General features: G+C 45.9%; 1 protein-coding gene across 11 annotated transcripts in view; it reads left to right on the plus strand.

Moving 5' to 3' along the window:
* Nucleotides 1-12616, plus strand: part of ARHGEF9 (Cdc42 guanine nucleotide exchange factor 9) — a 191794-nt gene that overhangs the window by 138359 nt on the left and 40819 nt on the right. For all 11 annotated transcript variants that reach the window (XM_014955079.1, XM_014955080.1, XM_014955077.1 and 8 more), the window contains 2 exons: nucleotides 615-847; nucleotides 5383-5512. In XM_014955079.1, the coding sequence (XP_014810565.1) occupies nucleotides 615-847; nucleotides 5383-5512 (363 nt within the window). The remainder of the gene's footprint in view (nucleotides 1-614; nucleotides 848-5382; nucleotides 5513-12616) is intronic.

Consider the following 12616-nt stretch of genomic DNA (forward strand, 5'->3'; position numbering starts at 1 on the left):
GCAATTTTTCTCCGACTTTTGGCCACCTTGTCCACGTGGCCCAGACAAATCAAGCCTCAGTTAAGGGTGACAAACTGCCGTAGCCCCATCTGTTGTCCCTGAAGGCAGACGAAGGAGATTCCAATAAAATGAGCACAAAAAGACTTGCTAGACCCATGCAAGGGGTGGGTGGGCACACGTGTGAGTGGGGTTTTTGACTTTCTCTGGTGTTTTGTGGCTCTCTGGTCCTGGGGAAGTCCACACAGTAGTTGGTGCCTTGGTTGGTAAAGGGAATTTCATAGACCCAGCTCCTAAACACTTGCCAGGTGCTTCCTGATCTTCCAGGGAAAGAGCTTGAGAAGTAACAAGGTTGTCTTCTTGTATTGCCAAAGGCCAGAGCTCTGCTTGGTTCTGCCTTTACCTTTTATAAAGAAGACCCCATTGCAGGATTTGAAACTGAGAACAGCCACAACACTGCACAGTCCTTTCTCCTCCTGCTTGGGGATTCTCTCTTCTTTAGTCCTTCTCTCTTTGAATAGTTGTTCTCGTTGGCGAGTCGGGTGGTTGACTGCCCGCAGCACCGGTCTGACGTGTGCTCCCCTCTGTGTGCATCCCTCTTCTCCTGCCTCCCACAGCAAGATGGTTTCTGGATCTATTCGGAGTACTGTAACAATCACCTGGATGCGTGCATGGAGCTTTCCAAGCTGATGAAGGACAGCAGGTACCAGCATTTCTTCGAAGCGTGTCGTCTGTTGCAGCAGATGATTGACATTGCCATAGACGGTTTCCTTCTGACGCCGGTGCAGAAGATCTGCAAATACCCCCTGCAGCTTGCAGAGCTCCTCAAGTACACGGCGCAGGATCACAGGTATGCTGGGCTCTTAATCCATGGAGGGGTTTTCCTCACTGCTGCTTTACACCACCTCTGGGCGCACACAGGGGTTGGGTTTTTCCCCATCCAGCTCTTCTCTTCATGACATCTTGTGTAAATCGAAGAAGGGCAAAGGTTCAGCAGACAGTTAGAGAGCTTCTCAAAGCGCTGATTCTCAATGGAGCCAAACTCATCTCTGGTATAATCAGACATGGGAACTAATTACCCTTGGATGTACTTTCTGATGCCACCGGTTACACTAGAAAAATCACCTAATTAGCATTCGGTGGTCATAAAAGCTCGTTCCTTTATGCTGAAGAAGACCTCAGGTTGATTGCCCTTAGCATGGAGCAAGGGGAGGGCCAGGATCCACAACTCAAACCTGAATACCCTCAGATCTGGGGAGAATTCAGAACCTGCTCTCTTTCTCAGCCTGATTCCATCTGATTTTGCCATTGGGTTTAGGCTCAGAGCAGCCCCCAGCAGTTTGATTACCTCCCAGTATCTCTAGGATCTCTTTTGAGGCTGCTGAGGGCAATCAACCTGACTCCCCTGACCTAATGTAAATTAAGAATAGTACCTATGATATCCCGCATGATATACTGCTATAAAAATAGGTTGAAAGAAGAATCAGCCCCCCTAAGAGTAGGTTTTCTCCTGCCTTGCCAGTTTTCTTTCTTTTTCCAAAACACATTTAAAAGGAAGTGCTTCAGAGAACAAAAAAACTCACAGATGTTTCAGAAAGTTCTGCAAGTATTTGATTTTTTTGTTTGGTTTTTCCCCAAACCCATCTCTAAAAGCGTAGAGAGACGTGATACGAGCAAAGAGATGCATTGATTTGCTTTGACCCCATTTGTGAGTTTGATTCATGCTCGCGGAATGCCCGCTTCAAAGTCACCCCTTTGGACATGCATTTGGCTCCAGAACCAGTTTCTGGTTTTCCCTTCGTAGTGAGACCACATCAAGCTTGGAGTGGACTCGTGGGAACGTTAGGGTACCAGAAACCAGCTCTGGGTTCCCAAATGTTGTGGTTTTTTTTCCTGCCCAGCCATGTGGTGTCCCCACAGTACGCAGAGCGGGAATTGAGATGCGGCTTTACAAAGAGGAGACATTGGGAGCCTCAGAGAGAAGAGGGCTGGGTTTAAAATGACCTTTGCTGAGTTATTTGGTAGCAATACCAAAGGGGATGTGGACAGTGTGATTGCACAAGGGTTGAATTATTTTGGGAGCGCATTCCTTTTTCCTTTGGGATGTTTTAAAATCAGCATGTTGTTAAGTAATGAGATTTAGTTGTATTCTGAGGAAACTCGGACCTTTCCGGTGGTTAAATGACAATTAGTTGATTCAGACTGAGGGCTCTGGATCGTGTCAGTGATAGGACACAGCCGTGGACTCTTCACTTCTCTTGTTTCTTCTTTTTCTGAAAAGGGAAAGCAGGATTATAATCTCTTCTCCTGAGTTAGTGAAGAGTGAGCCCCCCTGAAGCTGTCACACAGTGTGTAGATGAAACTCCTCCCTGCACAGAGCCAGCTAAAGCCCTGGAGCGAGGGGTGATTCTGTTAGTGGGGGCACACCCTGGAGAGTTTGTTGGCTGATGGAGGAATGGGTTATAACACAGAAATGAGGTGGGTTACACCACCCTCCCCTGTGTTCTACCTCCTCCCATTCAAGCATTCAAAGAACCTGGGAGGGACTGATGCTCCAGGTGTCCCAGCTCATGTCCCAGGTGAGCTTAATGCCACCAGCGGGGAAAGCGAGGCACAGAGAGTGTGTCTTCCTCACCACCAGATGCTTCTGCATTGGGGCTGCACAGAAAACCCCAGCTGCTCTGGTTGCCTGCTCAAAATACACGTATTTTCTGCTCTAGTAATTCAGGATTTTGGGATAGGGGGTGAGATGAGCAAAGCCTGAGAATGGAAAAGCAAATAATCTTCTGGGAAAGTCACGTTGTGACAATATCAGAGACAGGGAAAAGCCAGATCCCTGCAGGCTGGGGTACCCTCAGGGTCCACTATGATTCAAGAGAAACTGAGAAGCCAACTGGGGAGCTTCAGCCAGGCCCATTAATCAAGTGGTGAGTTGTCCTCGTGCACTTGCAGTTTGACGGTGCTCACAATTAGATTGTGAGTCTGAAACAAGCTAGAAAATTATAGAGTGGACTAATACTCCCAATGAAATCAGGCTCATCGTTGGCTGGGTTAGGAGTCTCTTAGGCACTCTGATTGGAATTTAATATGTAGAAAATGTCATTTAAATCAATTGAACCATTTCCAGCGTAAGGCAAAATTCAGAACAGACCAGGAATCCCAATGAAAGCAAATGTGTTAGCTTCATCTAACAGGGGGACATTATATTCTTTTTTTCTTTTTTTTTTTTCCCCTCTTCTGTAATACTGTACTTACAGAGCTATGGATGGATTTTCCCTCTGGAAGGTCAGGAGAACAGAGCTGAAAGCAGAACCCTGACCACTCTCCCCCAAGTCACCATGTGATATTTGGCAAGAGCCTAAGCTTGCGTTATGATTGAGCACTGGAAAGAGGTCATTGCAGCCCTGATATAATTGACAAACAATTTATTTACCTAAATTTCATAGTTACTGCTATCCTATTATTATTTCACTGACCAAATGCTTTGCTTCTGTTATTTTTTCTTCTAAGTTTTTGCCAGCTCTGCCACAGACATGGGCTGGGAGCCCAAAAAGTTCAGTCATGACTCTTTCTTCATTACTGCGTGAAAGAAAAATGTGCATGGGGTTTTCTCTTCAAACAGAACATTAGAATTAGTAAATTAGCATTACCAAGATAAAACCCAGCTTGATTGGCACCGGCCCACTCTGCACGGAGGCAGGCATGGGGGTGTTTTCAGAGCCTGGCTCCCTTCAATTGCTTATTGTTTTGAGACTGGTTCATTTGAATTTTTCACAAAGCCACATCTGTTCACCTCTTAAAGATTTACTCCAGCTTAATATGAATTAAATATATGAAGGTCCTAAGTGCAGCTTGCTGGTGTCCTAAGCTTTCCTGCTGCAGAACTGAGCTGGAGTTAAAAGTGTAGGAACACGTTACGTGAGAAAGAGGAGGCTCTGCTAACGAGCGGACTGACAATTAGCATAAGCATAATTGCTAGGAGATTATTAGTGACCGCCTCCAAACCCTACACCTCTCCCTGCCTCTACAGAGTCTTTCTGGCTGTTGTGACTTACCTGTTTCCCTACAAGAACTCACGGAGATTTTGCAGACCAGGCTAATGTCTCTCTGGCATTTTCTCCCTTACACAACCAGGGACTCACTTCATACAGATGGCACAAAGGAAGGCACAGGAGATTCTTCACTGTGTGTCATGATGGATATGTCAGACAGCACGTCCTCTGTTCTCCTTTACTTTGCTGAAGGACCAGACTTGATGTTCTGGAATTTGTAGGATTATTTTTTTTTTTAATGTCAGCTACAATTTTGATGTAAGAATTGAATAAAAATTGAAAACCCATTTCAAGATTTCATCCAAGAAAGGATGGCAAAATAGCAAATAATATTCTGTTGTGTATCACATTGTGATTGTTTCTTAATATTTGGATCACATGGGGAAATGGATCTAATTCACAGCAGTCACCCCTATTTTAGCTGTCACCAGTGGCATTCTTAGCAATAATCAATAAAGCCATTCCCCCTGCAGCTGCCCAAGATCGCAGTTTTTCTCATTAGTCAGCAATCAATACCAGCCCTTAAGTTAATAATATATTATGGTGGCATTATGGCAGCTGGCCTTGTCTGTCTTTCCGATTGAAATGAACATTAAGGTTCCTTGGAATGGGAAAGAAGGCACAGGGCGGAAATCAATAGCATTGATTTCAGCATCACTTTTTGAAAAGACTGATCATCATCTTTGCTGGCCCTAGCAGGAGGCTATTTTCACTCTTTGTTATTACACTCACAGGCCCATCCAGGGGAAAAAAAAAAAAAAAGTAAAGAATTGCTTTGATTTGCTGACCTGAAGTCTGCAGTGAGAGCGAATGCCGCGGGAGAGATGCTCTGTGGCACTCTCGGAGTCACCTTAGGGCTTGGAAGGTGCTCTGGGCTTGTGTTTCATTGAAAAATATTTTTTTAATGCTCATTTTAAAAATGGAAAAACTCAGGCCCAAAGATGCGGGCTATAAAATGGTGCAGGCTTTCTTTTAGGATGCTCTTCAGCTGAGCACCCCACGACTTCAAAGAGCAGTGCTCACCACTGCTGTCTGTTGGGTCGGTGGAGGCCGGACCGGGCTCGTTGCTCTGATGCAAACCAGCTGAGGAGCTGCCTGGCCTTCTCTGCCTCACACACGCACAAATTTCTCTTTCAAGCAAGCTGTTCTTTTGTGGTGATCTAGAAAGATCTGCTGATGGAAAAAAAAATATGGTATCACAGTAATGAGTGACAAATGCTACCTGCCTTTCTTTCTGAAAGCCTGGTGAGATGTTCTGCTTCTGCTAGGGCCAGGCTCTGGTGCGTTTCTGCTGTGAATCTCTGTTTCAAGGGCTTTTCTTTGTGTTCCCCAGTGACTACAGGTATGTGGCTGCTGCTCTCGCCGTCATGAGGAACGTGACTCTACAGATCAACGAGCGGAAGCGGAGACTGGAGAACATTGACAAGATAGCTCAGTGGCAGGCCTCCGTGCTGGACTGGGAGGTACAGTAAACCCTCGTTTCGGGGCTATAAAATGTGGAAAATGTAAATTCCACGCAGTTGTGGAATTATCCAAGACCATATAGTTCATTTCACACGACCTAGTCCTGGGATTAAGCTTGGGAGAGAGAAGACACGTTTACAGGCTTTAGAGATGGTGCTTAAGAGGCAAAGCATTAATGGTGCCACAAAGAAAATCTAGGTTCCAGTTCCAATTTGATCAGTAGAAATCTGGAGTAATTTATGCGATTGCAACGCTGTGATCCTGGGAGTAAGTGAGATTTGGATCAAACTCTATGTGCGTTCTGGCTCTGGGCTTTGTCGCTGGGGAAGAAGTAGGGAATGAGGTAGCAAAAAGCGCTGGAAATTGTGACAGGTTAAGAAAATGGAGAAAACTCTTCTGGTGGTTGCTTTATGATTGGAAGCCAAAACATTAAGCTGAAGTTAGAGATGCTATTTGCACATTTAAAAGGAGTACCCACTTAAAGATATTTCTGAACCAACCCTATGTGTAGTGATCGTATAATTAAGGAGCTGAGAAAACACAAGCAAGGCAATGTCAGCAGAGATTCCTCACTAGCAGGCCTTCCAGCTCCTACAGTTTTGCCACGTGTTTAAAAAAAAAAGAAAGCCATACTAAAATTATGTTCTCCTTTTCTTTTTGTCCCTGATTTTTTTTTTAAATCGGTGTATGAATGTGAACTGTAAATAGGATTTTTGAAGCAGACCGAAGACAAATGTTTTTGTAAATCCCCTCTCTGTGTTGTCATCAATCCATGTGTTTAGCAAGTAGATATTTAGAGTGATGGAACAGCCTTTCTTCTCCCTCGCGGTCATGAAGATCTGGAATAACTCCACATTCAAGTCAGTGAGATCATACTATGTAAATTAGTAGATGGGGAAAGATGTGTTAATCCTTTATTTATTTTTTTTTTTTTCTGGAAAAGATCTAGGAAGGCTGGGAGGAAAGGGAGAGAAATACAGGAGCCTCACCTTCTTATTGTGTATCCTCCTTGATTGGATTAGTTTCGTTGCTATAATGAAGGTTGGATTCAACCATGGATCTCTTGATAAAACTTATAAATGCAGCAATCACAGCTGGTTCTTAAATTATGACTGGCTGTGAGAGCAGAGAATGCAGATGATTTGCTTGATTGTTTTATTGTTGTTTACTGGGAAGAAACCTCTCTCTCACTGCCACACAGACTCATTTTCAGAATTAGAAAACTGCTCTCAAGGAGGCACAGGACCATCAGATATATCTCCAGCCTTCAGTGTACTTCATGTGATGAGCTAATGTGTGTCATTTGTAAGAAATGCCGAGACCCTCATTGTAAATAAATCTAGATTAAGGACAGATCAATTCCAAGTCAGTGAATATTCATGTGTGAGTGGGAAGCCAAGGTGACCTCCACGTAGGATCTATGGAATAGCAGTTTCTTTTTCTCTTCCATTAGCTCAGTTGATAATTCATTTTTATTTAGCCATATCCTTGATAATTCATTCCTGCTTAGCAGTACCATTCTTTATCTCTATCCTGTCTTCAGGAACTTGCCAAATTATTCTTCCAGGCTTTTTTTCAAATATTCCAAATTTGAAATAAGCACAATATTGCAGCAACATCCTTCAGCTTCTCATAATGTAGCAAAACCTGCTGTTGTGACTGCTCAGAGATCCAATGGGAATACAGCTACTACCTTCATTCAAAGGAGAATATGCCTCTTGCCCTTTTTATTCTGTATTTTGGATAAAGAAGAGTCGCAAAGTTGTGATGAGGACAGTAGAGGATGAGAGCTAGATCCAGCAGAGGACTTCACTGCTTGATTCTTTCCTCTAAAGTAACTTCTGAATCATCAGATCCAGCCCCCACTTCACAGGTGTCCATGGAATGGCCAGAAGAACGCACAAACCTTCATAATACTCAGAATTTAGCTATGGTATAATGCAGGAAGAGAGCAGGAGAAATCAAAAGAGGCTTAGATCTGTCCTAGATCTGTGCTGATACTCTCTTTGGGCATTGCAAACCCAAGCTGATGACCTCCAAAACCCCCACTCAGCTGATGTCTGTCCATAAGACATGTCTCCCAGGACACAGGCCATCAGGGGTTGATTTCTTATCCAGCCTGTAGGGGTTTGAGCTCTCATCTTCTACACGTGGGCATTTTACAGAGTAGAAGAGGGATTTCCTGCTTCCTCCAGTCCGTGGGGAACATGCATTTATTTTCTGGGTCAGAGAGTAGAAGACCAGGACTCTCAGTTTGTCTTTGGTGGAGGACACTGCTGAGAGAGAGCGACCTGCTGTCAGCTTTGTGCTCCTACAAACGCTTACCCAGTTTATACTAAGTGCTCACTGAAACAGACAGGAACCCACAGCACTACTCTCCCATCATTTATCAGTTCAGGGTTTCTTTTCCCCCCAGAAATCCAGCCAGGGCACAAGACAGAGATAATCCCTAATTCCCAGTGTATGTTGTGTTTGGTGAATTATTTCGGCAGCAGCCAAGGCTAAAGGTTTAAGCACGTTGAAATCTTTCATTTGGAGAAACATCTGGTTTTCCTCAACATCTCTAGACTAACACTGTTGACTCTGTGATTTGAAATTGCATTTTCATTTCTAAATTTGCCCATGTTTTGCAATGAGATGTTGGAATAGGATGTTTTCAAAAAAGAGAGAAAAAATCCAAACTAAACAAGAAATATTTAGTGAGTGAATGCTTGAAATGTTCTTGTGCACAAAGTGTGTGGACACATTTTCTTGCAAGGAGAGGGCGTTATTAGGAATGTATACATATTGCTGATCCTAAAACAAATAGAAAAAGCAGGGGGCATGTTGTAGCTGATTTAATCAGAAGGGATTTTACTGAATTCCCTTGGAGTTGTGCCTGTGCGTTTCAGGAATCATTTTTATCCCTCCAGATTTTCTGCCTGGCCCCGCGAAGGTGAATTTCAGGGTCAGTGTTTGAAAAATGCGAATGTCCTTGAGTTAACCAAGGCCAGATATTTAATATTTTTTTTTCCCCCCAGAAGTCACGTAAGCAGGGTCTGAGGGTTTAAATTGCAAGTGGGACCACGAAAGGGTGTCCTGATTCTAGTGGCAGCAGATAAGCAGGCTGTGGCAGCCAGGGTGGGAAGTCTCAGGGAATTATTGGCAGCTTTGGCAGCTTTATAGGAGTAATGACTGAGCAGAATCTTCAGGGAAGATTCTGATCTCACTGACTGCCATAAATTAGAAATAATCCCAATCACTTTGAAATGTGTCCCTGCATAATTTGCAGGAATGTGGTCTTGACCGAAAAGCCTGGATTGGACGGTTGCCACGTATGACTCACTTCTTTATTTTGTAACCTGAATTTACAATATATAAACAGACCCAGAGAGGTGCTGCCCCTGCCTACACCGAATTCTCTAGTGCCTTTTGTCCTTTCAGTTGTTAATGTCGCAGAATGTAGGGCTTCCACCACCTCCTGCCGAGACCTTTCAATGTCTGAGAGCTCTCCTTGTTATGAAGTGTTTCCTGATGTTCAACCTCTATTTCCCCTCTCAGCGTCATCCCCTTACTTGTAGTTAAATACCCTCAGATCAAAACAGTGACATTTAAAGGCAGGCAGGCAAAACCAGTGCACAAAGGTAGCCGGAGCGGGTTTGGAACAGCCTGTAAAGTCTCCTCTGGATCAGACTTCAAATAGGCCAGACAGAGCCCATCCCGGGCAGCCTTTACGTGCTCGGTCCCTTGTGCTCGTGCCCTCTGAGAGCCACGGACTCAAAGGTTAGTGGGTGATGCCTGGATATATATACACACACAGCAGTACTATAAAGGGGTTATTTCCACAAAGCCCATCGTCATTTCCAAGTCCTTGCAAGCCCCAGTTTGGGCAGTGCTGTGTTTACAGGCACACAAGTGAGGAGGTGGGAGTGAAGGAGTGGGGATCCTCTCTGTCTCTCTGTCTGGACAGCCATCAGAGGAGCACGTTCTCCTCTCTCCTGCTCTCCTGAGGGCTCCTGCAACCCCTTGAGATGCTGCAGCGCGCGCCTCACTCCGGGCAGGATTTGCAGGTTTGCCATTTGCTTGGGCATGACTGTGGTGGCCACCGTGGCCTCGGGTCATCCATCCCCTCGCTGCACGCCCAGCGCAGGGGATGTGGAGATGGGAAATAAATCTGTGCTTTGGCAAACCTCGGGATCACTCTAATCTGTGCCTTTTCATACAGCACTCGAAAACCACATCAAAACAAAACGAAGCAGCCACCCCTGCAGCATTTCAGGGCCCTCCTGGGAGCTGCCAGCAACGCTTTCCCCTCTTCCAGCCCAGGTTTTCCTCCGAGGAGGAAGGTGATGTGGCCCCTATTCCCTGGGAGGGCAGCTGCAGAGGTCCCCGAGCCAGCATCGAGATGTTTGGCAAAGGACAGAGCCTTGCTCATCAGCTGCGTTAGTTTTAACTTTTTCTTTTAAACAGATTATTTTGGTTCATGTAGATTTCTAGACATTTCTACCAGAGATTCCCATGGGCTGCCACTTTGGCAGGTTTCAAGAGTATTAAATTTACATGAAGGGAAGAAAATATATAATCAAGAAATTTAATGAACACTATCCTTTTAAATTTCTTCCCATTCTTTTTATTTACGGCTCCTTTAAATCAAGCCTTGGTGCCCTTAATTATGTAATATATAATAGTTGGCCTCAGCCTAATATTACGTTATTGAATCCAAGAATGACATGAAAAAAAAGATGCAGGGAACCGACGTACTGTTTTCAAAGTGAGGACAGCCTGATGAGAAACCCTCCTGGGAAAAAAATTGCATCAGGGACTGAAACAGATCCTTCTTCTTTTTTTTTTTTTTTTTTTTCCTCCTTTCCCCAGCAACAGAAGGTATCGAAAAATGAGCCTGATGAAAAGGACAACATTTCTCTCGCTTTCCTTTTTCTGATCTTTCCGTAGCCCAGAGTGCTAATCAGCCTGTCAATCTCTAATTAAAGAACAGCAGTGTCAGGCAGAAGAGAGCCCTGCTCGCTGAATGTTAACTAGCACAGGGGGTTTTGTGCCCAGCGGTGACAGCAAAGAGCCGTGTCAGGGGGTGGGCTCGGGCGCAGGAGAGCGAGGCTGATGGGCTGGGGAGCATTTCTGAGCCTGGGACAGCATCTCCTCAGGGATTGCTGATGGGGAGGAGGAGCGGGGCAGACTGGGAGGTGTAACGTGCTGCAGCTCGCAGTGTCGTGCCCTTCCTCCTTACCTCGGTGCTCCCAACAGCATTTGGTGCTGTTGACACTGGTAAAAAACCTTTGGTTCCTCCCAGTTCCTCGTTACAGAAAGTGGTGGTCACCTGCAGCCTAACTGGGGAGCTGATGACCAACATCTTTCCGCGGCAGCAGTGGAAGAGCTGACCCTCTGCTGCAACAGTTGGGATTAGCCCTAGGACTTTATACGTCATTCTGGCGCTGGCGAGCTCCAGGGAGTGTGGAGCACACGTCCAACCAGAGCTGGGTGACCTTCTGCTCCCCTTACTGCACACTAAGTAGCTGGACTCTGCCCGTGACAGCATGAAGACAAGAGGAGGAGCCAGCTTGCTTTTTGCTGCCCTTTGGATGCACCAGGATGTGCAGAGCAAACCCTTGGCGCGGGCTGGGGAGGGCTGAGGATTTTTATTATGGGCTTGTAGGATAACTCAGGTTGGAGGGGAGACCTCAGCAGGTCATCTGGTCTTCTCTTGGCCATTTGGCTGCTGTGCATCTGTCAGTTCAGAGTAACTAAAAGTTCAGCCTCTTCCTTTTTTAGCAGTATTTCTCTTAACTTAGAGAAGGGTATAGATGATCCAGCCTCTCTAGGAGTTCCTTGGGGAAAAAATAGAAAGGGGAAACAAATTTCTTCCTAGTTTTGTATAGGGTTGGAGGGATGCAGGCGCAGCACTGGCTTTAGAGAAGGCCGGGGAGAGGAGAAGGATGGGGAAAGCCTGCCCCAAGTTAGGACCAGGTATCGTGGCATCCTGGGGTGGTGGTGGCAGTGGAGCAGAAAAGCCCTTTCCTCCTTCCCCACCACCCTGTGACTGACCCCAGGAGCCCCTCGGTAGGGATGCTCCACTAGCAGAAGACAGTTCATGCTCTTCATAGAGATGGTATAACTCTGTCGGGGAAAAAAAATGCCTTTCAAGGTTGACTACATCTGCTGTGGGAGGCTCTGGTGGTGCAGCCACGCTGGGTATTGCTGCAGCAGCCGAGGAACAGGCAGGGCCGTGGAGGTGCTGCTCTTGGCCAGCCCTGTGCTAGTCCAAAGCTATTTGCAAAATATATTTCCAAATTTGCTAATCCAGGATTGAAAATCATCCCTATAGACCGTACATATAAATTGTTTTCCCAACATAGAAAAATGCAACCCAAATCCTATCATTTCGGATCTGAATTTTTTTGGTTTATGTTGCTTGCAGGGACTACACAGTTTGGATTCAGCTAATCAAGTAGAAGTGTTTACAGAGTCCTCTGTGTGTCCTCAGGCTTGAGATGCTACCACAGGAGTAAAAAGCAAAACTGGCTTTCTATTTTTAGCCCCAGCCTCTTCTAGACTCGCCCCCTCTCCCAAAAGCTCCCATCCATAGGCTTGTATGAGCCTTCTTCATATCAGCACATGTTTAGCCAGGAAAGCCCAGATTTGCTGGAGCTGGTGTGTTCTTCTTCAGAGGCTTCTTGTTTGAGAGCTTGTGTGTGTGTGAGCTGTCGCAGCAGCGCACGGGGCCCCGGGTTCTGACCAGGAGAAATGGGACCCTGACACCCCACTCCCGAGACACGGCGTGATGCGTGGCCCATCCCTTCTGGGAAGGACCCTCCGTGTTCCTGGGGAGCAGTCCCTCGTCAGGCCGTGAGGTCCCTGGGCCGCAGTGGTGAGATGGAGAGGTGGAAAAACACCTCGCTGGGGCGATTTGAAGGTCTGCGCCGCAGCACGATGATGCAGCGACTTAATGAAGTCGCTGTTGTCACAGGGCCCAGGGACTCAGGCACTTGCTTCCAATCAATGCTGAGAGGTTAATTACACATTTACCTGAACAGCAGTCTGAAATCCTCACCGAGAAATTAGGAGTAGGGATGACTCTTGGGTGCTTTGGCACCTCCAAGTGTAGGCAG

This window comes from Calidris pugnax, unplaced genomic scaffold, assembly GCF_001431845.1.
Source record: "Calidris pugnax isolate Ruff unplaced genomic scaffold, ASM143184v1 scaffold38, whole genome shotgun sequence".
NCBI lineage: Eukaryota > Metazoa > Chordata > Aves > Charadriiformes > Scolopacidae > Calidris > Calidris pugnax.